A 27,315-nucleotide genomic window follows, 5' to 3' on the forward strand; every position below is an offset into this window, starting at 1 on the left:
CTAGACTTGACATAGCCATTAAAAATAATGACGCTGCTCAACAAATAGTATTGGCATATCGATAAAGGCAGCCCGATATTTAATATTGTCATGCAAATATGTAGAATCGTCATGTTTCTTTAAGAGCGTTTACGCCGTTTGGCGCAAAAACAGTACTTTTTCAACTCGTTACAATCATTAAACAGTAATACTACAAATACATATGTTATAGGCATAAATAGTTAGGCAATTTCGTCGTCTAAATAGTTAATTGAGAAAATATTGCGATTAGTTTAGCATTTAAGAATTCTATCAAGATAAGTCCACACAGGTTTTGTAAATTTCCACTTTAGCGTCAGTTTACAAGCTGAAATTTTTATAAAAATACTGTGAAAACGATTTAACAAACATTTATATCCTATAGCATAGATCCTTGGGCAAATAGTTATCTGAGAAAATTTTTAGATTTAAGCATTTTACAATAAGAAATCACAAATTAAAAGAACGTGAAATACCCAAAAATCAAAGTGATTTTTTCACCAATATTCTTCCTTTATTCAACACAAAAATAGCTTAATATAATAGAAGAATATCTTATCTAAAATATTTACTTTGAAATTTAAAATAATTCATTGTAATTTTTTTTCTATGAGTATTTGAAAACTACTATAAATCGCCGCGCACGAATCGTTCAAATTCAGTCCGCCTCGAGGCGTTCCAGAGTGAGGTCACGTCGCTCGGTGCTCTGCTGACATGTGTCACGCGTACGTTGATCTTTGACAGGTAGCTGGACTTTTATAGTGTATCCGCAAAATCTTGGTGGTAGATTTTGCGATCACGTGGTAATTAAAATATTTTATTGTTATTTTTCATTACAGTCTATTNTTGACCTAGGAGGGAGTTGCGCGATCGTAGGGCTGTCCAAAAATTAAAATAATAATAATTTATTTAGTTTTGTATGGGAAAATATTTTTTATTAAATATTACGATATCCACTTTCTGACACCACTATAGTATTTATATGAGTATGTTAACATGGGCTAGTCTCGGCTCATATACCCATTTACCTAACACCCTGTATAGTTCCAAAATACTGGACTGTCCTATTGATGACATTGACAGTGGGGCGCCACCGTCAATACCGGATCGCTGGTTCCGATTTTTGCCATGTTGGAAACCATATAGTTGAACGATGGTAGCGCCCCCCTGTCATTGAGTTTGGTGGGACAGTTCAGCGTGGGTCATCTACAGGGTGGAAACGATAAGTGATCTCACCCGATTATTTCTAAACTATACAAGATATCGAAAAACTGGTTACTGATCCTGAAGGTGCTTCACGAGCTCTTTCAAACGATGCTAATAATAGGTTTCAGAATAATCTGTAACTATCCGAAAATTCAATGTTTCCAGCTTCCATACATTTGGTAAAGTTACATAATTTTAAAAACTACACAAGATATCGTAAAACTGGTTACTGTTCCTAAAAGTGCTTCACGAGCTCTTTCCAACGGTATCAATATCAAGTTGCAGAATAAACTAGATCTATCCTAAAATTCAATGTTTCCGTCTTCCATACATTTTGTACTATCACAGTCATTGCACTCATCTCTTGATAATTTTATAGCAAGTAAAACCTAAAAGTAATGTATTTCACAAATAATTTTAAATAAGATGCAAGTTACAAGTTTATTTAACGGACTTTTTAAATTTATAATTTAACAAAAAATAAATTACACTTTTAATATTGTGTCATCGCCATACATTTAGTATGGAAGCTGGAAACATTGAATTTTGGGATAGTTCCAGTTTATTCTGTAACCTATTATTGGTACCGTTTGAAAGAGCTTGTGAAGCACTTTCAGGATCAGTAACCAGTTTTTCGATATCTTGTATAGTTTAGAAATAATCGAGTGAGATCACTTATCGTTTCCACCCTGTATATCGGCTGTTGATTGACATTGTTCATTCACAGCGGCTCGTGCTGGCGCGGCTCGCGGTCGGACCCGCGCGATTTGGACGCGCTGCTGCAGTACATCGAGGGGCCCGCGCGCCACGTGGACCGCGGCAAGAAGCGCGCCAAGAAGCAGCGACAGAAGGCCAAGAAGGTGAGCTCTGGTGTACCTAGCTCGCCGGAATTATGACTTGAAAAGGGATTGTGATAGAGGGGCGTCTGGATGCGTTGCTGTACAGGGAACCTCGCACCATGGAGACCGAGGCAAGAAGCGCGCCAAGAAGCAGCGACAGAAGGCCAAGAAGGTGAGCTCTGGTGTACCTAGCTCGCCGGAATTATGACTTGAAAAGGGATTGTGATAGAGGGGCGTCTGGATGCGTTGCTGTACAGGGAACCTCGCACCATGGAGACCGAGGCAAGAAGCGCGCCAAGAAGCAGCGACAGAAGGCCAAGAAGGTGAGCTCTGGTGTACCTAGCTCGCCGGAATTATGACTTGAAAAGGGATTGTGATAGAGGGGCGTCTGGATGCGTTGCTGTACAGGGAACCTCGCACCATGGAGACCGAGGCAAGAAGCGCGCCAAGAAGCAGCGACAGAAGGCCAAGAAGGTAAGTGAATGCTAGTCACTAAATGTATTGACTGAGACTGATTCTAGCACTGGGAAGGGGGGCATTTCACCGGGAGGAAAAATCTAGGCGGATACGCGAATCTTGCACCATGGAGACCAAAACAAGAAGCAGCGGCAGAAGGCTAAGAAGGTAAGCTTACGCTAGTCGCCTAGTCGCTGTGTTTACTATCCTGATTCTAGCACATGGAAGGGGGCATTTTGCCGGGAGGAAAAATCTAGGCGCATACGCGAACCTCAACCAAAGCAAGAAGCGCGCCAAGAAACAGCGCCAGAAGGCCAAGAAGGTGAGCTAGTGTACCTAGCTAGGCGGAATCCTAACCCTAGCCTAGTTTCTGGACGCGTTGATATACAGGGAACCTCGCATCATGGAGACCGAGGCAAGAAGCGCGCCAAGAAGCAGCGCCAGAAGGCCAAGAAGGTACGCGCTGGTGTACCTAGCTATAGTCTGGTCCGTGAGCACGTAGAATTTTGTCCAATGACCCCAAGCTACCCATCCTTATCGCTCGCGCGTAATTATATTGCTGTCGCGACTGTGCGACTGGCACCCGCAGTGAGTGTGCGAGCGCGACAGCAACATAATTACGCGCGAGCGATAAGGATGGGTAGCTTGGGGTCACAGACCGGGCTTTAGCCGGAATCCTAATCCTAGCCTAGCTTCTGGACGCGTTAATATACAGGGAACCTCGCACCATGGAGACCGAAGCAAGAAGCAGCGCCAGAATACCAAGAAGGTGAGTGCTGGTGTACCTAGCTTCTAGGTCAGGGGTATTCTAGCACTCGGGGGAATATTCTAGCACAGCATTGGAATAGGGACGATGCATTCTTGCCTACCAAGAACGCGCCAAGAAGACGGAAGGCTAAGAAGGTGAGCGCTAGTTATGACCTGAGAAGCTGAGAAGGCATTCTGATACTGGGGAGAGGCACCTGGACGCGTTGCTTTATAGGGAACTTCGCATCATGGAGACCGAGGCAAGAAGCGAGCTAAGAAGCAACGGCAGATTGCTAAGAAGGTAAGCGAATGCGTTTTCCGGTACGCAGCCTCCATTCCAGAAACTAGTCGCAAAATGAGTTGACTGAGACTGAGTTAAAGCCAGTGACCAAGGGAGTATCCAGCTTGTAGGTCAAGGATGGGACATTCTGACGCAGGAGGGAACATTCTAGCACAGGGGAGGGACATTCTGACACAGAAGGAGTATTCAAGCACAGGACGGACGTTCTGACGGACGGACGCGTTGTTATACAGGGAACGGTTGCGCCACGTGGATCATATTTGATTTAGTCGAAAAATCGCAATAGAAGACTAATGCCCGTTTTCACCATCAATTCCTAAGTTTTTAGTGACCCCTATGAAAACAAAATTCCTATTAAGTGCTACCATAGGGGTCACTTGAAACTTAGGGATTGATGGTGAAAACAGGCATAAGGCTGAGTTGCACCATCTAATTATAACCGTAACTATAACGATAATTGGTGCTTTTTGTATGGAGTTTGACAGTTTTGACGTTTGTTAAAGTCAAAGAAGTCAAGCGTATCCATCTTTGTTGTTCTATTGTTTATTCGTTATCGTTGTCCGCAGACGGAGGCGCGTCTGACGGAAGCGCGCGCGGCTTTAGCGACGGGTTACGCGGCCGCGCGCGGTTACGTGGCGCCGTTGGCCGCCGCCCACGCGCAGGCTCAAGCGAGACTGAAGGAGTACCGCGCGCAACTGCAGAACACTAAGAAAGGTGCGTGTTTACTTTATTATTTTTACCCAACTGCGCTAGAAAGGGCACCACAAGGTGGAACGACGACATCATAAAGGTAGCAGGAAGTCGCTGGACGCAGGCCGCTACCAACCGAGCAACATGGAAAACATTGTTCAATAGTAGACGTCCTATGGCTGAGATGATGATGATGCTAGAAAGGGCTATGTTTGAGAGACTGTTGCCCGTTTTCACCACCAATCCCTAATATTTAAGCTTAAAGGTCACTTAAAAATTAGGGATCGATGGTGAAAACAGGCATGTATGTACATACGCAGCACATACTATCTACATTTGACACAAGCCTGCGTACGCGCAGGCTCAAGCGAGACTAAAGGAGTACCGCGCGCAACTGCAGAACACTAAGAAAGGTGGGTGTTTACTTTATTATTTTTACCCAACTGCGCTAGAAAGGGCACCACAAGGTGGAACGACGACATCATAAAGGTAGCAGGAAGTCGCTGGACGCAGGCCGCTACCAACCGAGCAACATGGAAAACATTGGGGGAGCCCTATGTTCAATAGTAGACGTCCTATGGCTGAGATGATGATGATGCTAGAAAGGGCTATGTTTGAGAGACTGTTGCCCGTTTTCACCACCAATCCCTAATATTTAAGCTTAAAGGTCACTTAAAAATTAGGGATCGATGGTGAAAACAGGCATGTATGTACATACGCAGCACATACTATCTACATTTGACACAAGCCTGCGTACGCGCAGGCTCAAGCGAGACTGAAGGAGTACCGCGCGCAACTGCAGAACACTAAGAAAGGTATGTGTTTGTTTGGTTCTCTTTTTACCCGACTGCTCTAGGAGGGAGAACTGTATTATAGGGACGGACGAAGAAAAATAACTTGTAGGGAGTCAAGAAGTGTGCCCTAGGCAGCCGCAATTCCGCGCACACCTCCCGCGATTCGGCCATCAGGCCAGCAGAACCGTAAGGTTGGTATGGCCATGGGTGGTGGTGAGTTGCTCTAGGAGGGCTATGTTTTAAGAGACATACTATGCATATTTGACACAAGGCTGCGTACGCGCAGGCTCAAGCGAGACTGAAGGAGTACCGCGCGCAACTGCAGAACACTAAGAAAGGTATGAACCTCCTTCACTACACTTACTAACATTCTCATCTAATCTCAGGGAGAAGCCGCACCGCAGACACACCGCACTTCGATTGAGCGAGACGGTGCCGTTGCGGCGCCGCAATCCACCATGTGTGTACCAGCGTTGCCAGTTTTTTTTTTCGCCAAGTCGGGACTTTGGTACTTTTTGAGTGAAAATAGCAGGATTCTTCCGTCAGAAGCGGGACATAGTAAAAAACGTATATAATCAAAGGTTTTCAAATATTTATCTTTTTATTTGACTTAAAAAAAAATTAAATCAGATTTACTCTATCGTTAAATACGTCTTAGGAATAAAAAAGAAACAAAAATCGTTTTTTTTTTTATTCTTTAGAATAATATGGCGTTTAAAACAATAGTCTGGCGAAGTGAGTGTCTCTCTCCGAAAAGCGGGACAGAGCCTGTCCCGCGCGGGACATTTAAATTTGGTTTAAAAATCGGGACGTCCCGCCAAAATCGGGACGTCTGGCAACGCTGGTGTGTACAGTGAGGCGGCAAAATGTTTGCGATGCTGCGCCGAACCGCTCCGTGTGGCTTCTCCTTCAGGAACTACTGGTCCGATTTGGAAGACTATTTTTGTGTTGGATTTTTATCGAGGAAGGGGCGGAGCATTAAAATAAAATTTTACAAAAACGGGAAATATTATTAAAACTTTTTCCACGCGTACGAAATCACGGGCACAGCTAGTCTCTGAGAAAAATGACAAGTAGGCTACTCCTTGATTAAATTCACGAGTAGCCTAATGATACTGTGATGCTAAAAGCTATGGTTTTTTTTCCTTATTTTTTATTTTGCTTTTTCTTTTGTCGTTCTTTTGTTTCAGTTAAATATCTATCACTGCTGAACACAGACTTCTCCCAAGGATTTCCACTACGACTGGTCTTGCGCTGCCCGTATCCAGACACTTAATAGGAGGCCTGTCCACACTATGTCTTCCGCCACTCGAGAACTTTTCTGCCTCAACGGCCATCAGCTCTTGAGCTTAGAAATTTTACGGACTATTTCCTGCAGATCTGTTTCTTTCATCATTCCTCCATAATTTCTTTTCTTTGATTCATCTTCTTAGTGAACGAAACATAAACCAGCGCTGACACATTTTATAACTATAAACTTTATTATAGGCAAGAAAAAGTTGAGTCCAGCTCAGCAAGCGAAGGTCCAGCTATTCGCGGAGCAGATAGGCGAGCTGACGAACCTCGTCAACACCAGTGCCAAGGTACATTCCAGGATCATTGTAGTATCTACTGTAGGAATACGACCATAAACAAAAACTCATTTATTTTTGCAAATAGGCTTTTAAAAAGCACTTACACGTCCCAGTATTAACCTTACCACTGCTTCGGGACAATAAATGGGCCAGTGCTGAGAAGCAGTGCAAGCAACTCAATAGTCAATCGTTTATTGCATAACCACATTAGCACATTCACATTAGGTCTTACAATTTAGGCAGTTATACAATGTGGATCCAGTTAGGGCACAGCAACTTTAGGAAGGAGGCTGATCGACGATCTTAACAGTTTCAAATGAAATTAATGTACAGATTGAGTTTGGTGAAAATTATTTCACTGCCCTCTGCAAAAGGACTACCCTAGAGGTCGTGTCTTAAGTGACACACTAGTCATTTGACATGCTTTATTATGAGCTGTCAAAATACAACACTGTCATTTTATATTGTAATGACATCATTGTGCTTGTGCGCGTTTGAACGTTGTCATTAGCGAGTGCGTCAAAACATCTTAGAAGATTTTAGTTCTTGAAAGCATCCTCTAGGGCAGCGGTTCCCGATTGGTGGTCCGCGGAGCCCTGGGGTTCCGTGGAAAGGCCGCAAGGGTTCCGTAAAAAATATTATCCCACGTTTCGTGACCGACGTTGTTCGCTCGCACCGACTTGTTTACGCACAAGGGAGGGGCAGGGCGTGCGGGCGGAGTAGTACGGGGGTTCCGCTAGGAAAAGTATAATCAATTAGGGTTCCTTGGCAAAAAAAAATTGGGAAACCCTGCTCTAGGGACGCTGTACATTGCAAGCTTAGTTTTTACCCGACTGCATCAGAAGGAGGGTTATTCAATATACAATATTTCAATTATTTCAGGAATTAGCTGCGGCTGAGAAACAAGTGCAGGAATGGTCGGCGAGACTGCAGGAGTGCGATCGACAGCTGGCTGAGGCCAGGGCCGCGCAGGGCAAGCCGCACGCGCAGGTATGTATGTAGAACTAGTGGGGGAATCTTTCGTCGTCCCAATGAGGGCTTTCGTGAATGAAAGATCCGCTAGATGGCGGGACGTGGATGTGGGGTCTGACTGCTGCGTGATTGGTGGATTTTGACATATCTGTCAATGTCATGTCAAAAATAACCAATCATGCAGCATTTGGACCTCGCGTCTACGTATTACCATCTGGCGGATATTTCATTCACGAAAACCCTCATTGGAATGATGACTGGGTAATGAAATGGAAATTCTTTTTAGTCCGTCAGACAGATAATAAAAAAATATTGGACACTAATATTTTTATTCTTTTTCATAATCGAATAATTACAGTATTATATTGAGTTGAACTTGAAATGTCGCGTGACATCATTTCTAAGTAAAAAATTCCCCTATTCCACATAATCCTACCGACATATCCCTACTATAGTCTGGTCTGCGAGCACGTAGAATTTTGTCCAATGACCCCAAGCTCGCGCACTCACTGCGGCCGCCCGTCGCACAGTCGCGACAGCAATATAATTACGCGCGAGCGATAAGAATGGGTAGCTTGGGGTCATTGGACAAAATTCTACGCTCACAGACCGGGCTTTAGTAGGGTCACTTGGATTTTTTTTCTAATTATAGCTACCGGTAGGGGCATATGGATTCTTTTGCTCCATACATCTCCACCGATTGCACTGGTGGGGATAGTTGGATTTTTATTTCCATTTATCGCTTTAGTGTAGCTGAGGTATAACAACACAACTCTCTTCCAGCTGGACCAAGCAGCACTGTTGCAACAACAAAAAAACACGGCGGAGTACAAGCAGAAAGTGCAGGAACATCAGATGGCGCTGAAACAACAACAGATGGAGCAGCAGAAACTTGAACTGGAGAAACAGAAGCGATCGGCTGCTGTGGAGTTTAGTGAGTAGATTTTTAGTTACTGGTGTTGTTTGCCTTTCAAGGCGTCTTTCAAGGATTATTTTAAGTGAATATACTTGTTGTACTAACGATAGAAATGAAATTCTCCTCATAAATGTGAAAGCTTGTGAGGTTTGTTTTTCTTTCCCGCAAAAAATTGCAATGAAACATAACATTTTATTGTTTATACATCAAAATAACAGTCACGGATCTGTAATTCTTCTTCCCGATTCTGGGGCAAATAAATATTCTGGCACCCCCGTCCTGGTGTTTTAGATGCCTAAAAAAAGTCATCCTGTTCAATACAATACGAGAAGCTTTGTAAAACTTCTTTTCACAAAGCGCCCCCTTCTTACTATTTGGCGCCCCTTAGACAGCTACCAGAAGCAGGCGCCCCGGTTTCCCCCTGTTGATCCGTGGCTGTAACAAGATTTACAACAATGTGTTTCTGAGTAAATAAATGAATTATTATCATTATTATTTCTGTGACAAATAGAGCGAAATTAAAGCAAGAAACTCATACTTTTAATTGTATGCTTTCAGTCCAAGAAGGCGACAGAGTGGTTTGCGTGCGACGCCGCGCCGACGCGCCTGCGCCGCTCCAACATTTGCTCAGCAACCACAACAGTGAGTATTACACCATCGCTACATAGTATAAAACAAAATCGCTTTCCGCTGTCTCTGTGTATGCTTAGATCTTAAGAACAACACAACGGATTTTGATGCGGTTTTTTTAATAGATAAAGTGACTCTAGAGCAGCGGTTCCCAAACTTATTTTGTCTACTGCCCACTTTGAGAATAAATTCTTTTTAGCGCACCCATTTGTAGTCGAATGTCGAGTGCTCAGTCGGTGTCTAAGAGTCCTCCTAGCAGATGACGCCTCCCAAGCCTCTACACAACGTCCCGATTTTTTTTCTGGGTCTCTTACCGCCCCCCTTTAAGCCTGCAGCGCCCACAAGGGGGCGTTATCGCCCACTTTGGGAAAGACTGCTCTAGAGGAAGGTTTATAGCTATAAAACATGCATATTATAGAAGAGAAAAGCCGGGAAATTCCATTGCAACGGTGCGAAGCTGGGGCGGGCTGCTAGGAAAGTTAATATTCCTAGCGGAAGAACTGAGCGAGCGAGATGTCACTAGCAGCATTATAAAATAATCCTGACACTGACACAAATGATATCCAGTGTCATCCAAAATCGGTTTCGTGTAACAGGCCCCCCTGAAAAAGAAGTCTAGATACGCCGATACCGATGGGGCAGCAAGGTTCTGGAATGGAGGCCACGTACCTGGAAACGCAGCGTAGGAAATCCACCTGCAAGGTGGACCGACGACTTCATAAAGGTAGCAGGAAGGCGCTGGATTCAGGCCGCTACCAACCGGGCGATGTGGAAGTCATTGGGGAAGGCCTATGTTCAGCAGTGGACGTCCTGTGGCTGAAATGATGATGATGTAAAAAGTAGAAGTTTTGGGAAAATGTTAAATTTAGTTAATTTTTAACCAAAATTGTTATTGTTTCAGTACTAAACATGATGAAAGAAGACACAAATACGCAAAAGCAGCCAGAAGTTCGAACCAAGCAGACCTGGGAACAGGCGCTAGCTCATATCAACCAGCTAGCCAAGGGCACGCAGAAGGTACAGCGCATTATAGTATTTTTCACCTAATATGAGCAATAGGACGTTTCGAGTTTGAAAGTTATAGACTACTAGCGGCCGCCCGCGACTTCGTACGCGTGGATCCCGTTTTACCCCCTTCATCTATCTTACGCGGTTTCGATTTTTTCATACAAACGTTTTACCCGCTAACTCCCGTTCCCGTGGGAATTTTGCAATATCCTGTTGTAACTAAACTTTAAGTTTACTAAGGCACCTGCATGCCAAATTTTTCACACAAGGATTTTCCTGCTAATTCCCGTTCCCGTGGGAATTTCGGGAATTCCTTTCTTAGTGCACCTCTACGGTACCTAAGCTACGTCCCTTCCAAATTTCAAGTGCCACGTTTAGCCGTTTAGGCTGTGCGTTGATATGTCAGTGAGACTCGTGGCAGGCGGTGTAATAATAAAACAGTGCATATCACGTTTCCTCTCGCACTCACACTGGTTATTGGTGACGTCACACAGAGGCAGACATAGAGTTGTTTATAATACGTAATAATTTATAATACTCACGTTTGAAATTCAACTTGAAAACCAAAAAGCTAAAACTTCAGCTTTCATACCTAATTTAAAATCATTTATTTTGTTGTAGAAAAAGCAAAAAGAAGAGAAGCAAGCGAAGCAAGAAGCGAAGCGAGCGGCGGAAGCGAAAAAAGCGGCCGAAGCGAAGCCCAAACCACCTCCAGTAGAAGAAACGCCACCACTATCCAAGAAACAACGGAAGGCTCTGGCTAAACAACAGGTATTATGTCACTTCCAGACATAATTATCATCATCATCATTTCAGCCACAGGACGTCCACTGCTGAATATAGGCCTCCCCCAATGATTTCCACATCGCCCGGTTGGTAGCGGCCTGCATCCAGCGCCATCCTGCTACCTTTATAAATAATAAATAAATAAATAAAAAGTATTTATTTCGGATAACAGGGATCCATAATGTTAGTAAAAAACTTAGGCTATGTTAGTATCTTATTTCTAAAACAGACTTCGTCCTGCTGAGCATGTGGCCGATCAGTGGACAATCCCCACTATCGGCTATCTCCTTCAGTACGCTGTGGCAGCTGCCGCGCACTCTGTGCAGTAATGATGCGCACTTTTTGCGCATTATAGCTTCAAAGCTATCTACGCCCGCCAACGCAAACATCGCAGACGCACTACAAAACCGCGGCAGCCGCAACAGCGCCCTGAAGGCGTTATTGTATTGGACACGCAGAGCACTGTAGGCCTTTTTGGTATAGTTGGTCCATAAGCTGCACGAATAAAATGACACACAATATGCTTTAAAAAGCGTTATTTTAACAGTATCTGTGCAGCGACCAAATCTATGTGCCAACATATTCGCCCTGACCGACAGCGCCCTACGTTCCCTATCAATATCTTCATCGTCTTTAAGGCTGTCAGTCACGATATGTCCAAGATATTTAAATTTATAAACTCTTTCTAAGGGTTCATCGTAGAGTTTTATAGGGGGAACTACATTAGGGCATTTACTGCCAGCCTTAAATACCATGAACTGAGACTTTTTGGCATTGTATAGCAAACCATGCGAGACAGCGAAACCTTCACAAACTCCGAGAAGCGCTCTTAACGCACTGACCGAGGGCGCCAGCAGGACCATGTCGTCTGCGTAACTGATGTTGTTAACGCACACTTTTCCAATATGGCAACCGACACGCATGCCGCTGAGCTCCCGAACCAGTGCGTCTACGTACAGGTTGAAGAGCCTCGGAGAGGTCAGCCCCCCCTGCCTCACACCGCACTCCATCCTGTACGGCTCGGAAAATTCATTCGCCCATCTCACATAGTTCACCTGTTTACAGTACCAAAATCTCAGCAAATTAGTGTAGCCATCAGGTATTCCTACATTTTTTAACTTGCGCCATAGGATATCATACGAGACCAGATCGAATGCTTTGCTAAGGTCCAGGAAACAGGCGTACACCGGTGTACGCCTGTCCGTATAATATTTGACAGTGTGCTTTAAGCTCAATATTGCAGTCTCTGTAGACAGACCCCGCGTAAAGCCATGTTGACCATGATGGAGCTTACAGTGCTCTTCTAACACAGAGTTAAGCACTCTGTCAAATATCTTGGCTATTGTCGTTGCCAAGGATATTGGCCTGTAATTCGATCTGTCCGATAGGTCACCTGTGCGATTCTTTACAATAGGAACCACGGTGGTTCTCATCAAGTCAGCGGGCAGGTAAGAGTGTGCGACACAAACATTAAATAAGAGCGCTAGTACCCTAGGTAAATGTACACCCGCATATTTTAAATGCTCAATACTGAGACCATCGTGACCCGGTGATTTACCTGTTACCATAGATCTTAAAATACGTGCAATTGTTTTTCCACTGATAACCACATTAGGATCACTCATGGCCCCAGCACTGGGCGTAAAATCTGACGACAGTCCCAGCGGTGATGATATCATAAATTGCTCTCTAAAAAGGTTAGCAATTTGCTTTACATCACTCACCCCGCCTACAGCCACAGGGAGACCAGGCCCGGTGTTTAGCCGATTAGTGGACTTCCAGAAATTCTTAAAGTCGTTTTTCGAGTGATGAGTAGCCAAGATGTCCATCTTCATTTGATTATTATGATTTTGACACCACTTTAACCTACTTTTGAAAATACGTCGGCTGTCCATCATTTCATCATAAACAAAACCCTGCTTTGGTCGACCGTAAAAAACCCACATCATAAACTTGGACCTGGCCTCCCTGTGTGCCGCACTTACATGCTTGTTCCACCCTATTAGGGCACGTTTTTTCTGTTTAGACACATTTGTTTTATTAGTTTCAATTGCTGCGGATGATAAAATAGACACTATGTCTTTGTATAAATTATCAATTACACTTCTATGACATACGTCATTACAGACGCTATAACTACATTTTATAAAATCTGATGGAAAATCAATTAATTTTAAGTTCTTATTGCATATTTCTGTATAATTTTTTATCTGTACATCAGTTCTGTTGCCCCATTTAATTTCATTGCAAATTGTATGAAATTGATTGACCTTAGGTGCAACACAGTTAAGCCTACATTCAATAAGGATAGTACGNAGTGGGAAGTGGTCAGACCAATATACATCGTATAAAATTCTAGTGCTACATATTAATTTGTGCGCTGACTCAGTGACTATACAGTGATCTAACCACCTCCCCGTCCCATGCACATCACTGACATATGTAAATGAATTAGAATCTAGTGTACTCACGTCGGCACAAATCCAGTTCTGTTCCGAGCAAAACATATTTAACTCATTATAAAATGGCTGACCAGGATGTGCATTATAGTCACCCAGTAAAAACACTGCCTCACATTCACCTTCCTCTACTATAGCATTTAAATAACTTAAACAATCCGTAAAATCTGCTAAATTATCACTACAGTCAACGGGCATGTATACACTACACACTATGAACTTTTGGTTACTATGTTCAATTTTAATGGCACAGATACGAGCACTTGCGCACGGTATTAATGACACACAGGGAAAAACACTTTTTCGCCAAAGCAGCGCAACCCCTCCATGGGGTCGCCCCACCAGCATTCCAGCTGTAGTGTCGACAGCAGACGTTCCGGTGCTCCCGAAGTCAGCATCAATACTCGCAAGGTACGGCAGGTCATGCGGCAGGAGCCACGTTTCCTGAAGGGCTATTAAGTCAGCTGTCTTACATAACCGACGAATTCCCTCAACCGATCTCTTCACCGATCTACAGTTAAATGTAACAAAACTGTTACAAGGCAGGGCTTTTTCTTTGATGTCCATTTTGACCCGGTACGCTAGCCTCGGTACGACTCTTTACGTGGGAATTAAAATTCACAAAACGTCGAAATATAATTCCTTCAGGCCACAATTTTTCATCAAGAAACATGTATAGCTTGTGCCGAGGAACAAACATCTTAAACGCGCTGTATCCTCTTTCCTTTCGTTGTGATATTTTAATTAGAGATATCCTGTAATATGNCTCATTCGTCTGTTTGTATACATAGTCACTGATTGCCTCTGGTTTAGTATCCTTGTGCACATTAGATAAAAATATAGGCACTTTTAAATCCGCTGATTTAAAGTTCGATATTTGTCTTGCCGCTCCTATTTTATTGCCATAACGTTTAGAATTCTTCTTATTAGTGACCGTAATCCATTCAGTTTGTTTATCAACAACATTTCCTTCCGCGATAATCGTACTCTGCATAGTTTTTGTAGCAGGCGCACTCAGCTGATCGCTTACGTCACACGAAGCCTGGCTCGGCTCCGGCGGCGATACGAGTGTCGGTCGTGAGTATGATTCATCGCAGACGCTCGGTACAGGGGCGTCCGTTAACTGTGGTGATTGTTTAGTACAGTTTTGCAGGACTACCTCCGCGCCGCAAGATTCTCCAATTTCTGAGAAGTGAATACCCATAGGGCCACTATCGACATCCGAATCATTCAACAAATAGGCGCCTCTCCGTCTTTGGTTAACGTTAAAATTATTCACTAATGAAGCAGATTTGAGATTATCCAATTCGATTTTTAACTGAGAATATTCTCGTTTAGACACAAATGCATCCTGCACCAACTTAAGATCACGTTGTAGTATATTTATATCTCTCAACAGTTTTGATGCGTCCACATAATCAAAGGTGACAGGGGGTAGTTTGTTTAGGTCCCTTGCCACAAAAATAGGGGTTAAGTCGGGGTCGGTTTCCTTGAGAAGGCAAATGATGTCTTCTATGTCCCTCTGTGATTTTCCCTCGCCTTTTCTGGTAACTCTTCGTACTGTGGTTGAGATAGATTCAAACAGCAACTTTTTCGCCTCAGCTACTTCTTCAACCGAGAAGGAAGTAGTGCAGATACGTCGTATACTTTCTTCATCCATGACCTGAATTTTATTTTGAATAAAGGCCAGTACTTCAGAGATCACAACATTGCAGCTTCCACATTTTACAATCATCGACATCGTAAAAACACGTAAACAAACACTGTGAGCGCAGAGCGCCTACACGAACGGGCTGCGTGCGCATGCGACGAAGCGCCGAGCCGGACTGAGGCCGTCGGTCCACCTAAGCTATTTTTTTATACAAGTTAAAAGTTTTATAAATAACTAGCGGCCGTCCGCGACTTCGTACGCGTGGATCCCGTTTTAAAGTAAAATCCTGTCTTAGTGAGCACCTACGTTCTAAAACTCCAATGCAAAATTTGAGACTATCTGCATTTGTAGTTTCTGAGATTTCGTGATGAGTGAGTGAGTCAGTCAGTGACCTTTTGCTTTTATACAGGGTGTTAGGTAAATGGGTATATGAGCCGACACTAGCCCATGTTAACATGGGCATATAAATGGCATGGTGAAGTTAGAAATCAGTAATTAGAATAAATTTTATAAAATCCGATTTGTATGAAAATTAAAATGAAGATATCAATTTTCTGACTTCACCATACCATTTATGTGACCATATTAACATGGGCTAGTGTCGGCTCATATACCCATTTACCTAACACCCTGTATAGATATAGATTCACATGATATTTCAAATAATCTATTTCTTATTCCAGGCGGAAGAAGAAGAAAGAAAGAGACAACAACAGGAGCAGCAGCAAAAGAACAAAAAGACAGAAGCGAAAAAAGCGGAGCCCGCGAAAGCGGAACCTAAGAAAGCTGACAAGAAGAAAGAACCGGAAGCTAAGAAACCTGAGCCTGCCAAGAAGAAAGAAGAAAAGAAAGATAAAAAAGCTGAAAAGAAAGGAAAAGAGAATAAACAAGAGAAGAATAGTGAGTCATTATTTTAGAATGTTTTTTCTTCAACGATTTTTCTTCTTTTCCAATGATAGTCCACAGTTGAACGTAAGCTTATCGAGGCAAAGTTATCACAGTTAAGAGTAGGCGCACACCGTTGATTTTTAGTTGGCCGATAGTTGTGCCCTATTTTAATTTGTATGAAGAATCGGCCAAATCGAATCGGCGTAGTGTGCGCACTCCCATACATGCCCATACTGATCAACTGCCCGACTAAACTATCGGCCGACGAAAAATCAACGGTGTGCGCCTACTCTAACAGTCGAAGTTTGTATGGGAAGGCATTTTTATTGCAATTTGCTCCTATTTTGTGAATATTTGTTTGATTTTTTTTTATACATAGACGCCAATTTACAAAGAATCCTCATCATCATCAATTCAGCAACAAGACGTCTACTTCTAAACATAGGTCTCCCCTAATGATTTTCATATTGGCCGGTTAGTAGTGGCCTGCATCCAGCGCCTCTCTGATACCTTTATGAACTCATCGGTCCACCTTGTGAGAAAAATATAAAGCATTATAAATTAGTAAAGTCACTCATTTAAGACTATGTACTAAATAAAAAATAACAGTGCACACTTTCCACAACTTTGAACCTTATCCCATCGCATTAAGGTACAAATTACCATCATTCCAGCCCCGGCGCCGGCGCCCAAACAAAAGCAGCCGCAGCCACAGCCGGAACCTAGCAAGAAGAAAGAGAAGAAGAAACAACAGGCAGCTGAACAACCTAAGGTCATCAACATCACGCAGGATACTACCCTTGAAGTTGTCAACAAGAAGGTAACTATTCCTACTATGTATACTAATATTACAAAGCTGAAGAGTTTGTTTGTTTGTTTACTTGAACGCACTAATCTCGTGAACTACCGGTCCGATTTGAAAAATTATTTCAGTGTTAGATAGCCCATTTATAGAGGAAGGCTATAGGCTATGCAACATCACGCTACGAGTAATAGGTGCAGAGCAACAATAAAAATATTGCGAAAACGGGTTTTCACGCGTACGAAGTCGCGGGCACAGCTAGTAAACACTTACAATCGAATTGAAGTCGGTTAAAAAGGATCATTGAAAAGTATAAAGTCCGGTCGCCGAGCAGATCGAATTTCGTCCAATGACCCCAAGCTATCCATCCTTATCACTCGCGTGTAATTATATTGCTCGGCTACCGGACAGTATACATTTGCCTGGACTAGAGTTGAGCAGCTTAAAATCATCAACATCACGCACCATACTACCCTTGAAGTTGTCAACAAGAAGGTAACTGTTCCCACCAGAAGCACATACACTCGAATTGAGAACTTCCTCCTTTTTTTGAAGTCGGTTAAAAATGATTCACATCCTGATTTAAACTTTATCGTCTATATTCATCGCAAATAATGTAGGGTTCTAATGGTGAAAGAATTTCTCAGATCGGTCCAGTAGTTTCGTTTTATTTTCGATTCGATTCGATACAAACACAATCAAATCTTGCCTCTTTATAATATTAATGTAGAAATGTTGATCAACACATTAATATGTACTAGCGGCCGCCCGCGACTTCGTACATTACTATGAGGTCTCACAGTGCCCGTGGACGCACAAGGTGACACATGAACCAATCACAGCTCTATTCAACGTTGTGCGTTAGATTTGCTGCTTCACTTAAGCAAGCATCGTTTGAGAATGCGGACGTGAGATTTTGTGATAAGTGTATAAATGTTGATCAACACGTTTTTTGTTGCAGAACCAGTGCAACAATGAGCCGGAGAAACCGGCGTCTTGCAGCATCATGGAGCAACTTAGTTCAGGAGTACAGGTATGAAATGACCACATTATTTTTATGTATAATGAGTATTCTCTTGATAACCACCACATCTAAGTATTAGTTTCTGAGTTGAATAATTTGTTGACATAATATACAGGGTTATTTGTATGACAACCTCGCAGGACAGGACTAGATAATTAACATCATATACAAAATTTGTCCGTCAGATGACTTATTAAAAAATACCTGACAACTATTTATTGCTTTATCAAATCAATCAAAATTGACACAGCAAAAAGTGGACACGTCACTGCGTGGTAAAAAATTTAAACTTTATAATTACTTTGATTGACAAAAAAGAAATAGTAGTGTTGAAAAAAAATATGTGTTCAATATTTTTTGATATTAAACGAACACTTAAGATGTTCTTTATCTAGTACCGCGAGTTTGCTGGTGTTTTAAAAGTAACCCTGTATATTTATATGAAAAGCCATGCTTGTTATTCATACTTATGATTTCTGTTACTATTCAGTTGGCAAGTGGTATTATAAGGTATATTCACACCTAACAACGTATTAATGTGAACATACCTTTATTTGATTCACTATGAAAATGAGATATACCCTTTCTCAACAGAAATCGTGTCACGGAAGCATTCAACTAAATGTATGTGTATTTTGTAATATTATCCATTTTAAATACATATACCCCTATAAATAAACGAATATTCACCAAAAATAAGTACAAATCGACGAATTTGCATTCTCATTCAAAATTCTATAGTCTATTGATTAATAGACAAAATCCATCGAAACGTAATTCGAAATCACAACATTTTTAAAAAGACAATTATTTTATTAATTCTGGTCAAACTTAATTAATTTCAAATTACCAGTAAATTAAGATTTTTGGTTGCATTGTAATTGAAAAAAGTAGTTTGAGTTGACAAAATAGTGACGTCACTTGCTTGTATTGCCATACAAAATCTATGAGAGACTATCGTGACAGTTTTAAAAAGTACGTCAATTGATTGGTGGTTTCAAGTGCCCTATTTTGAATGGGAAAGCAAACATTTTGTTGATTTGCTTGTTTTTGTTGAATCTTTGCTTTTATGAGCGTAGTCACCTCTTACTTTATTCAATCTATACTGAGACGTGTAAAAGTGGTTTTTAAAAGCCTATTCCGTCGCGTTAGAGTGAAAACCTCGAGAATGCATTTTATGCATTTCGTTCATCATCATCATCATTTCAGCCATAGGACGTCCACTGCTGAAAATAGGCCTCCCCCAATGCTTTCCATGTTGATCGATTGGTAGCGGCCTGCGTCCAGCGCTTCCCCGCTACCTTCACGATGTCGTCGGTCCACCTTGTGGGTGGACGTCCCACGCTGCGTTTTCCGGTACGCGGCCTCCACTCCAGAACCTTGCTGCCCATCGGCCGTCAGTTCTGCGTACTATGAGCCCTGCCTATTGCCACTTCAGCTTGCTAGCCACCAAGCATAGCCCTCTCCATAGCATGCTGTGCAACTTTGAGCTTCTGTATAAGCATTTTGTTCAATCTCACAGAATATAACAGTTCTGCATATAAAAGCGGGTTCATTACTTTTTTACACTTCAGAGGTTTTTACTCTAAGGCTTGCAGAAATTAAATGACTTATCGAATTTATCGTAAGGTTGACAATTGCTTGTCTCACAAAGGAATCGAACCGTTTGTTTCAGGTGGCAGATTTGCGACTACCCCCGGGCATAACATTAACGCGAGTGCAGCCTACGGAGAAGAAAGAAGCGCCCTCTATCAAGTCTGTGGTATGTAACATATCCTAATGAGGGCTATCGTTTTAGCGCTCACCAGTTAGCGCCACTGTAGAGTAAGGTCCTGTCACTTGCTAGTAGCGAAGACAGTGGCGCCAACTTGTGAGCGCTAAAGTGGTAGGAGGACTATCGCATTTGCACTCATCAAGATGGCGCCACTGTAGAGTAAGGTCCTGTCAATCGACAGGGGTGCCAACTGTTAAGTATAAAAACGATAGCCCTCATTAATATTATAAATGCGAAAGTTTGGATGTCTGGATGTTTGTTACTCTTTCACGCAAAAACTACTGAACGGATTTTGTTGAAACTTTACAGTATTATTGTTTGTAACCCAGATTAACATATGGGCTATAATTTATGCCGATCTGTGACACTAAATTTCACGCGGATGAAGCCGCGGGCAAAAGCTAGTAATAATAATATGCCCTTGACACCATTTATAAATGTTGCAAGGAACAACTTTGCATAAAGAACACATTTTGATTTTAAAAACTCTAAAAGTTGTTTTGAAATTAATATTGAGAAACACGGATCTCAACGCAACATTTTTGCTTTGGAATTATATAATAAAAACGGGACTATTCCCACCTCTCGTTCCCACCACTGCAACTCCTGTGTAGCCAGGATCTACCTACAGCTTGACCGCCATAAAAACCCAAACAATGAAGGTCAAGTTTGTCCCGGGGGAAAGTTAATTTTTTTTTTTTTTATGTGATAGGAGGCAAACGAGCAGACGGATCACCTGATGGTAAGCAATTGCCGTCGCCCATGTACACCCGCAACATCAGTGAAGTCACAAGTGCGCTGCCAACCTTTTAAATCCCATTCCCCCCCAATTGGGCCTCCGGTATCCTCACTCACTCGGCGAAACACAGCGCAAGCGCTGCTTCACGCCGGTTTTTTGCGAGGCCGTGGTATCACTCCGGTCGAGCCGGCCCATTCATGCCGAAGCGTGGCTCTCCCACGGAACAATTGTTGAGTGCTGAACTGCTGGGTCATAGGTTATATAAAAAACCGAAATATTCCACTCGGGCGAAGCCGCGGGCGGAAAGCTAGTCTATACTAATATTAATATTAAGAGGAAAGATTTGTACCTATTTTTGTATGTTTGTAATGAATAGGCTCAAAAAATACTGGGCCGTTTTAAAAAAATCTTTCACCATTCGAAAGCTACATTATCCACGAGTAACATAGGCTAAATTTTATTTTGGAAAAACATAGGGTTCAGGGGTCCACGCGCGTATCTTATATATATAAAAGAAAGTCGTGTTAGTTACTCCACTTATAACTCAAGAACGGCTGAGCCGATTTAGCTGAAAATTGTCAGGGAGGTAGTTTAGAGCCAGGAGAAGGACATAGGATACTTTTTATCCCGTTCGAAATTAAAAAAAAAGTCTGCTTATTTATTGCCATTAAGGCGGAACAAAGTTCGCCGGGTCAGCTAGTATTATAAAGAAAGTAACCTATTTGAAACATAAATCATTGTGTGTTACAGCCTCTATGGAAGTGCGGCGCCCTAGCGGCGACGCCGACGCCTGTCGCGCGGCCGCCGCCCGTCATACACGCCGATCCTTCCATGATGATGTTCGCCCATCACCAGCCTGGTAAGAACCTTTGTTACATCATCATTTCAGCCACAGTAGCCTAATGAATACATGGCTTAACCATGTATTTGTTACGGTTAATGTGATAAATTGAAAATTATTAATAAATAATAACCGGTTATTATGAATAATTCCCGACAGTCGCGGTAAAAGTGATAAATTAATCACATTTAACAGTGATTATTTAATAATTTAGCCTTAATACTAACAAATTTCATAAAAGAGAACAACATCTTGTGTACGTGTTCGTGTACAGCCAAACTTTTGAACGTTTTGATATCATATATTAATATAATTTGACATAATGCGTTTGGAATGTTTCTTGCATAATATTACTTTTCCATGATGCCTATAACATAATGTTTTGATTTAAAGTGAAAAATAGGTTAAGGTGCGGCGGGGGTGGCCCTTGGGCCACCCCTAAGCCGCCTATTTAGTTTTATACACACATAAATGACCTCATATTAACACTAGAAAGGCCGCCGTCCCATTTTTGTCCCACTCGCGAGTTTGATCAGCTCTAACTTTTTTATTTTTCAACGAAAGTCCATGAAACTTTTTGACTTTTTCTGATTTATTGAATTTCATCATTTTTTAATGTTTTTGATAATATAACATCTAGATAGAAAATTTTTTAAAATCGGTTTTACCTAGAAGCGCCACTGGGTCAATTTTGTCCCACCCTGGTATTTGCCACAATAATTCGATGAAGAGTCCTTTTTTTCGAGGAGATAAAGTGGAGAGGTGAGGAGAGTTTTGGTGGCTCGTGGCAATGCAGAAATTTAAATATATTGTACTAGTTTTTGCCTGTGACTTCACCCGTGAGAAATTAAATTTATCATAGAAAGACCTAATTTCTTGACACTTGTCGTTGCTTTTTGACCAAATAACTGAATATTATTCTAAATTGTAGCCTATACTAAGTTATTCTAAAGTATTAACAATAAAATTGCAAAGTTTTATTAAGATCGGCTTAGTATTTTTTGCGTAAAAGAGTGAAAAAACATCCATAGATCTAACCATGAATCCATACTCACTTAGTTCAAGTTCCAGGCATATATCCACCTATTCATCCATCCTATCCATTCATCAGTCCATCCATCCTTCAATTCATCAATATTTATTAACTTTTATATTTATAATATTAGTAGGAAGATGGCCTCTAGACATAAGCCAGTTCATACATTGTATGATTTGATACATTTTTAAAATGTGTGCTTATAAAATTTTGAAGATTAAACGTACATACTTTTCATTGTAATTGGTCAAAAACTTCATTGTTTGTGTACAGATAACAGAAAAATAACCATACTTATAGAAATTCCTAAACACATAGTACACCAGATAGACAAAAAACCATACAAAAAAACTTTGTGCAAAATGTGCACTATTATTTTTAAGATATTTATTTTTTCTTTAAAAATAATAATGACTAGTTAAAGTAGTAATTTCATGATTTTAATACAGTATACCACCACGTAATATGTGACTATTTTTAAATGAAACCAAAAATATCTAAATTTTAATAATTCCAAATTAAAATTGAATACATTTATATTTTTAAAGAAATAAGTACATATTGTTTTAACTACATAGATAAACCTTTTTTTAAGGATACTACAAATAGTTTTAACCATAATATTCATGCCTGAAACTAAAAAATGTTACAAAATACATGCTGGGACAAAATTGACCCAGCGGCGCTTTTAGGGGGGTCGTAATCTTCGGCACTTCTAGTGTTAATCACATTTACCAAATCATGCGGTAATTATTCATAATAACCGGCGATTATTCATAATTTTCACATTTATCACTTTGACCGTAACATATTCATTAGGCAACATTTGTTGATAAACACTGTTTATAAACTGTTCATAAACAATGTTGCGTAATGTTTCATCATCTCTGTAAACAGTTTATAAACAGTCCATAAACATAGGTGATGAAACATTGTTTATGATACATGTTGCCGTGCTCCCCGCTATGAGTGGAGAACAAGTGTGGACGGCCAAGTTTCAGAAACCTGTGTTTATGGTAAACTTGTTTCACATTAGTCATAAACAGTTGATCAACAAATGTTACCTAATGAATACATGGCTTTATTCACGTTACAAACAAACCTTCAACAACAACAAATCGCTGAGTTGCGGTCCTATCGAGTAATCGTTCTATCGAAATGACACGTGAATACGGATTTAGAACTGTTTTTCAATGGGACGATCGCGACGTAAACTTCAATGACAACAAATCGCTGAGTTGCGATCCTATCGAGTAATCGTTCTATCAAAATGACCCTTGTGAATACGGATTTAGAACTGTTTTTCAATGGGACGACTTCTAAACGTCAACGAGATTTTGACTGTGTCAAAATACGCGAATTAGGCCACAGGACGTCCACTGCTGAACATAGGCCCCTCCAATGATTTCCACATCGCCCGGTTGGTAGCGGCCTGCATCCAGCACCTTCCTGCTACCTTTATGAGGTCGTCAGTCCACCTTGTGTTGTCCCATGCTTCGTTTTTCGGTACGTGACCTCCACTCCAGAACCTGGCCGCCCCACCTACAATTAAATATTCACAAAATAGGACAAATGAGCCAGAGTTCCAGCTATCCATTTCCGGTCATGTCGTCTCGTTCTATCGCATAGAATCGCCATTTGAGAGAAAAAACGGAAATGGGTAGCTGGAACTGTGGCCCACTGCACATAGGTGGCCTCATTTTCAATAAAGTACTAAAATCTGGTAACCGAGCACGTAGAATTACGTCCAATGACCCTAAGCTACCTGTAGCGGGCATTAGCGAGATTACTCATACGTATTCCTAATATGTAAAGCGTTATACAAAACTGTTTGAGATCTTATGTGACAAGTCAGTGTCTAATAAATCATCATCTAAAGTGTACGTTTCTTTTATCTTATGGACCCTCATACACACACAAATAGAGTAGACACCAAATACCCATCCTTATCGCTCGCGCGTAATTATATTGCTGTCGCGACTGTGCGACGGGCGCCCGCAGTGAGTGTGCGAGCGCGACAGCAATTTAATTACGCGCGAGCGATAAGGATGGTAGCTTGTGGTCATTGGACGAATAAAAGTTAAGATTTAAAATTGCGTTATTGTTCTCGGGAATAATGCTGATTTGATTTTTATCCACAGAACCTCCAAAACCAATAATCGTCCCGGAGCCGCCGCCGCCGGCGCCTGCCGTCAAGTCCAAAAAGGCCAAGAAGAAGGCAAAGAAAGCCGCCACCGAGGAACCCAAGCCCGACGCCAAGATGGTCACTCTAAGAAACCCGATGTTCCATCCAAATCTACCTCCAGTCCAAGTCACCTCTGCTCCAGTTCAGAAAAAAACAGAACAGATCAGGATACCTGATCCTATACCGATGCCGCCGACCCCTTGCCAAGCAACTATTACTCCTACGTCCAATGGGATGTATACCATCAGAAACCCTCTTATGTCCATGATGCATCAACAAAGTTTAATGGGAATGCGCCCCCAAACGCCCCAAGTGAATCCCATGTACAATCCACAGTTCAACTACGTCAATCCGAATGTCTACAATCCAGTGCAGACAGTCCCGAATCAGTACATGGAGAGAACTTCACCTAAACAGGACGAGTTTCAAAATAGGATCATGAATTTGGCATCGTTCACACAAAAGAACGATGAGGGGTATTCCTTGTTCAAGACCAACGATGATCATCATCAAAGAAGCTTCCTATCACCGGAGTACTACGTTGACAATGCTAGCCCGAAGCCAGTGGTCTCACCGAACCCAATTGGAACGAGACCGAACAACGAATCTAACCGTTCCTTCGATTCAAACGACTCATCACTATTTGCAAATCCCATACAGAGACCGGAGCCAATTGGGACTCCGTTGAAACGTGATGAAGAAAGGAACGACTTCACCGGACTGTACACTCCGTTTGGACATGAAGACAGGAATGTGTTCCGCAGTGCACTGTTCAGTGATAAGTGTGACATCGGTGGAAACGCTGGCAAGTTTGACGATGTGGCCAACCATATGGCCAACGGTGACTCGCTGCCTTACTTCCAGAGGCTACGTGTTGGGTCCAAGCTGAACAACGAAGTGACCATACACCATGTGACGGAGTCCAAGTTTTACAAAGGGCAGGTTAGTTGTTCCAATTTTGTGCCTAAGCTCAACTTGACTTCAGACTTGTTTACAAATAATAAGGGGTAATTTTCAAACAAGTTTGAATCAGTTGGAAAAAATGGCATTTCAGCATGCCACTGGGTTTAATGCACAAAATCTACTGACATGTTGTTGGGTATAGTATAGATTTAAATAGATATTGAAGTTATACAGTATGGATACCAGATAATGGTACAGGAACAGTATAGACCACCTGTATTTTGCATAGTTTGATACTGTGTCGCGCTGTTTATTATTTGTATACAGGTTGTAAAATAGCACCCTACAAATAAACATAACATGCGTCTGCTAAAAGTCGCATAGTTTAATACAGGGTGACCCATTCGTAGGTTGATAAAAAAAGGATTGATTCTTCTGCTGAAAAGTAACAACTTTCCCCAAGAGAGAAAGGTAAAATTTTTCAAATAGAAACTGATTCATACAAATTGTCATCAGTAACAGCCAATTAGTATGGAATCCTTTCCTATCCTTTATGTTTCATACCCCACGAATGGATCACCTGAATAACACTAATACCGATTTAGCATTGTTATTAAAAACTATAGTATGGTCTGCGAGCACGTAGAATTTTGTCCAATGACCCCAAGCTACCCATCCTTATCGCTCGCGCGTAATTATGTTGCTATCGCGCTCGCACACTCACTGCGGGCGCCCGTCGCACAGTCGCGACAGCAATATAATTACGCGCGAGCGATAAGGATGGGTAGCTTGGGGTCATTGGACAAAATTCTACGTGCTCACAGACCGGGCTTTAGCTTTGGCTTTAGCTCAAGATCGCTAAAGGTCAATTTGTTCGTTCCAGGAGCCAATAGAAGGGGAGTCGCTATTCTCTCGCATGCACAGCGGCTGGCCGGCGCCGGCGCCGCTCAGCAACAACAACAATATCGGTGAGTAGTAAGTATTGTTCTCATTCTTAACCGTATTATTTAATTCTTAAGGCTTTTAATCGGATAAGCAAATAATAATTACAATTTTTATTACTCTTAGGGCTTTTATAAAAAAAAATCTCAGTTACCATTAAAAGGATCTTTTATGCGATGAGTGACGAGACGATGCATGTTTTTTTAGTGTTATAAATTTGATTTTTATTTCGTAACTAAATTGTAATATCATTAAAAAACATTCAACTCTGATATTAATAGTCGCTAAATTAATCGTCGTAAGAAGTCATTGCCATTAAGTTACAAATTCAGATTTAATTTTACTAACATAAATGCAATGTTTATATGAATGTTAGAATAATACTTTTAACACAAAAAAGACTGAAGTGATTATGATGACTGTCGTATTATTGTTTATACATCAAAATAACGTAGGCTATTGGCTAAGAATAACGTTACTCTTGTAGCAGAGTTTTGGCTAACCTGTGGCAAAATTAATTTCATGCAGGCGAAACCGTATAAAAGCTAGTTTGTAAATGTAAAACATGCAATTGTGAGACCTGTAAGCCTAAGATGCACGCCGTGATAAGCGTGTTTATCAGGTAATTTAATCGATTTCACGTGATAAGCTCATATATTTGTCGTCTAAAAACAACGATAAGATTTTATCACGGCGCGCATCCTAGCCCGGCTGATCCATTATATGTGTCCATCTGTTGTACCACATTTAAAGCAAATAAATGATGATGATGATGACATTCGTCGACGTTTGAGATCTTCCAACCACAGGCCATCACAACATTTATTGTTCTGAAGCCGTGGTTGCATTCATACTGGGACGTGTAAAAATCGTATTTGCATCAAATAAATAATTTTTCTTCCTTTCCTCCCAGGGCACCCCCACCAATCCGGCCGCTCGTCTCCCACGGGATCCTCGCTGTGCTCGTCGTCCGCCGGCGCCTCCGCCGAAGACGACGCGCCCTTCGGAGCCGTCGGGACCAGGCACGCGACCGTACATGCTCACGCGGGCTCGCACGTGGGGTAGACGTAACTAGCACGTGCCAGTGTACCTTTGACATCATAGTCTGTTTATTATACAGGGTAACTTTGCAAT

General features: G+C 41.7%; 2 protein-coding genes across 6 annotated transcripts; both read left to right on the forward strand.

The window, feature by feature from the left end:
• The first annotated feature begins 27 nt into the window (after positions 1-27).
• Positions 28-7,627, forward strand: LOC114351437 (arginine/serine-rich coiled-coil protein 2-like). The gene is made up of 10 exons (XM_028302650.1): positions 28-47; positions 1,952-2,084; positions 2,170-2,235; positions 2,321-2,386; positions 2,472-2,537; positions 2,910-2,975; positions 3,235-3,288; positions 4,134-4,281; positions 6,540-6,634; positions 7,508-7,627. The coding sequence occupies exons 1-10, from the start codon at positions 28-30 to the stop codon at positions 7,625-7,627; spliced, it is 834 nt and encodes a 277-aa protein (XP_028158451.1).
• On the forward strand, positions 1,957-27,315 carry LOC114351449 (pollen-specific leucine-rich repeat extensin-like protein 1). Of its 5 annotated transcripts, none has more exons than XM_028302669.1 (16): positions 1,957-2,084; positions 4,134-4,281; positions 6,540-6,634; positions 7,508-7,615; positions 8,381-8,531; positions 9,072-9,155; positions 10,045-10,160; positions 10,773-10,922; positions 15,731-15,947; positions 16,610-16,755; positions 17,699-17,770; positions 19,437-19,523; positions 21,025-21,133; positions 24,293-25,278; positions 26,123-26,207; positions 27,095-27,315. In XM_028302669.1, exons 5-16 carry the CDS (start codon positions 8,453-8,455, stop codon positions 27,244-27,246), a joined length of 2,283 nt encoding a protein of 760 aa, XP_028158470.1. In that variant the 5' UTR covers positions 1,957-2,084; positions 4,134-4,281; positions 6,540-6,634; positions 7,508-7,615; positions 8,381-8,452; the 3' UTR covers positions 27,247-27,315. The 5 variants fall into 5 exon arrangements, with proteins under 5 accessions (XP_028158470.1, XP_028158472.1, XP_028158471.1 ...); XM_028302671.1 differs by lacking the exon at positions 1,957-2,084 and adding an exon at positions 2,517-2,537; XM_028302670.1 differs by lacking the exon at positions 1,957-2,084 and adding an exon at positions 2,934-2,975.

Source organism: Ostrinia furnacalis, unplaced genomic scaffold (genome assembly GCF_004193835.3).
Source record: "Ostrinia furnacalis isolate ACB-3 unplaced genomic scaffold, ASM419383v2 OfSCF1144, whole genome shotgun sequence".
NCBI classification, from domain to species: Eukaryota; Metazoa; Arthropoda; class Insecta; order Lepidoptera; family Crambidae; genus Ostrinia; species Ostrinia furnacalis.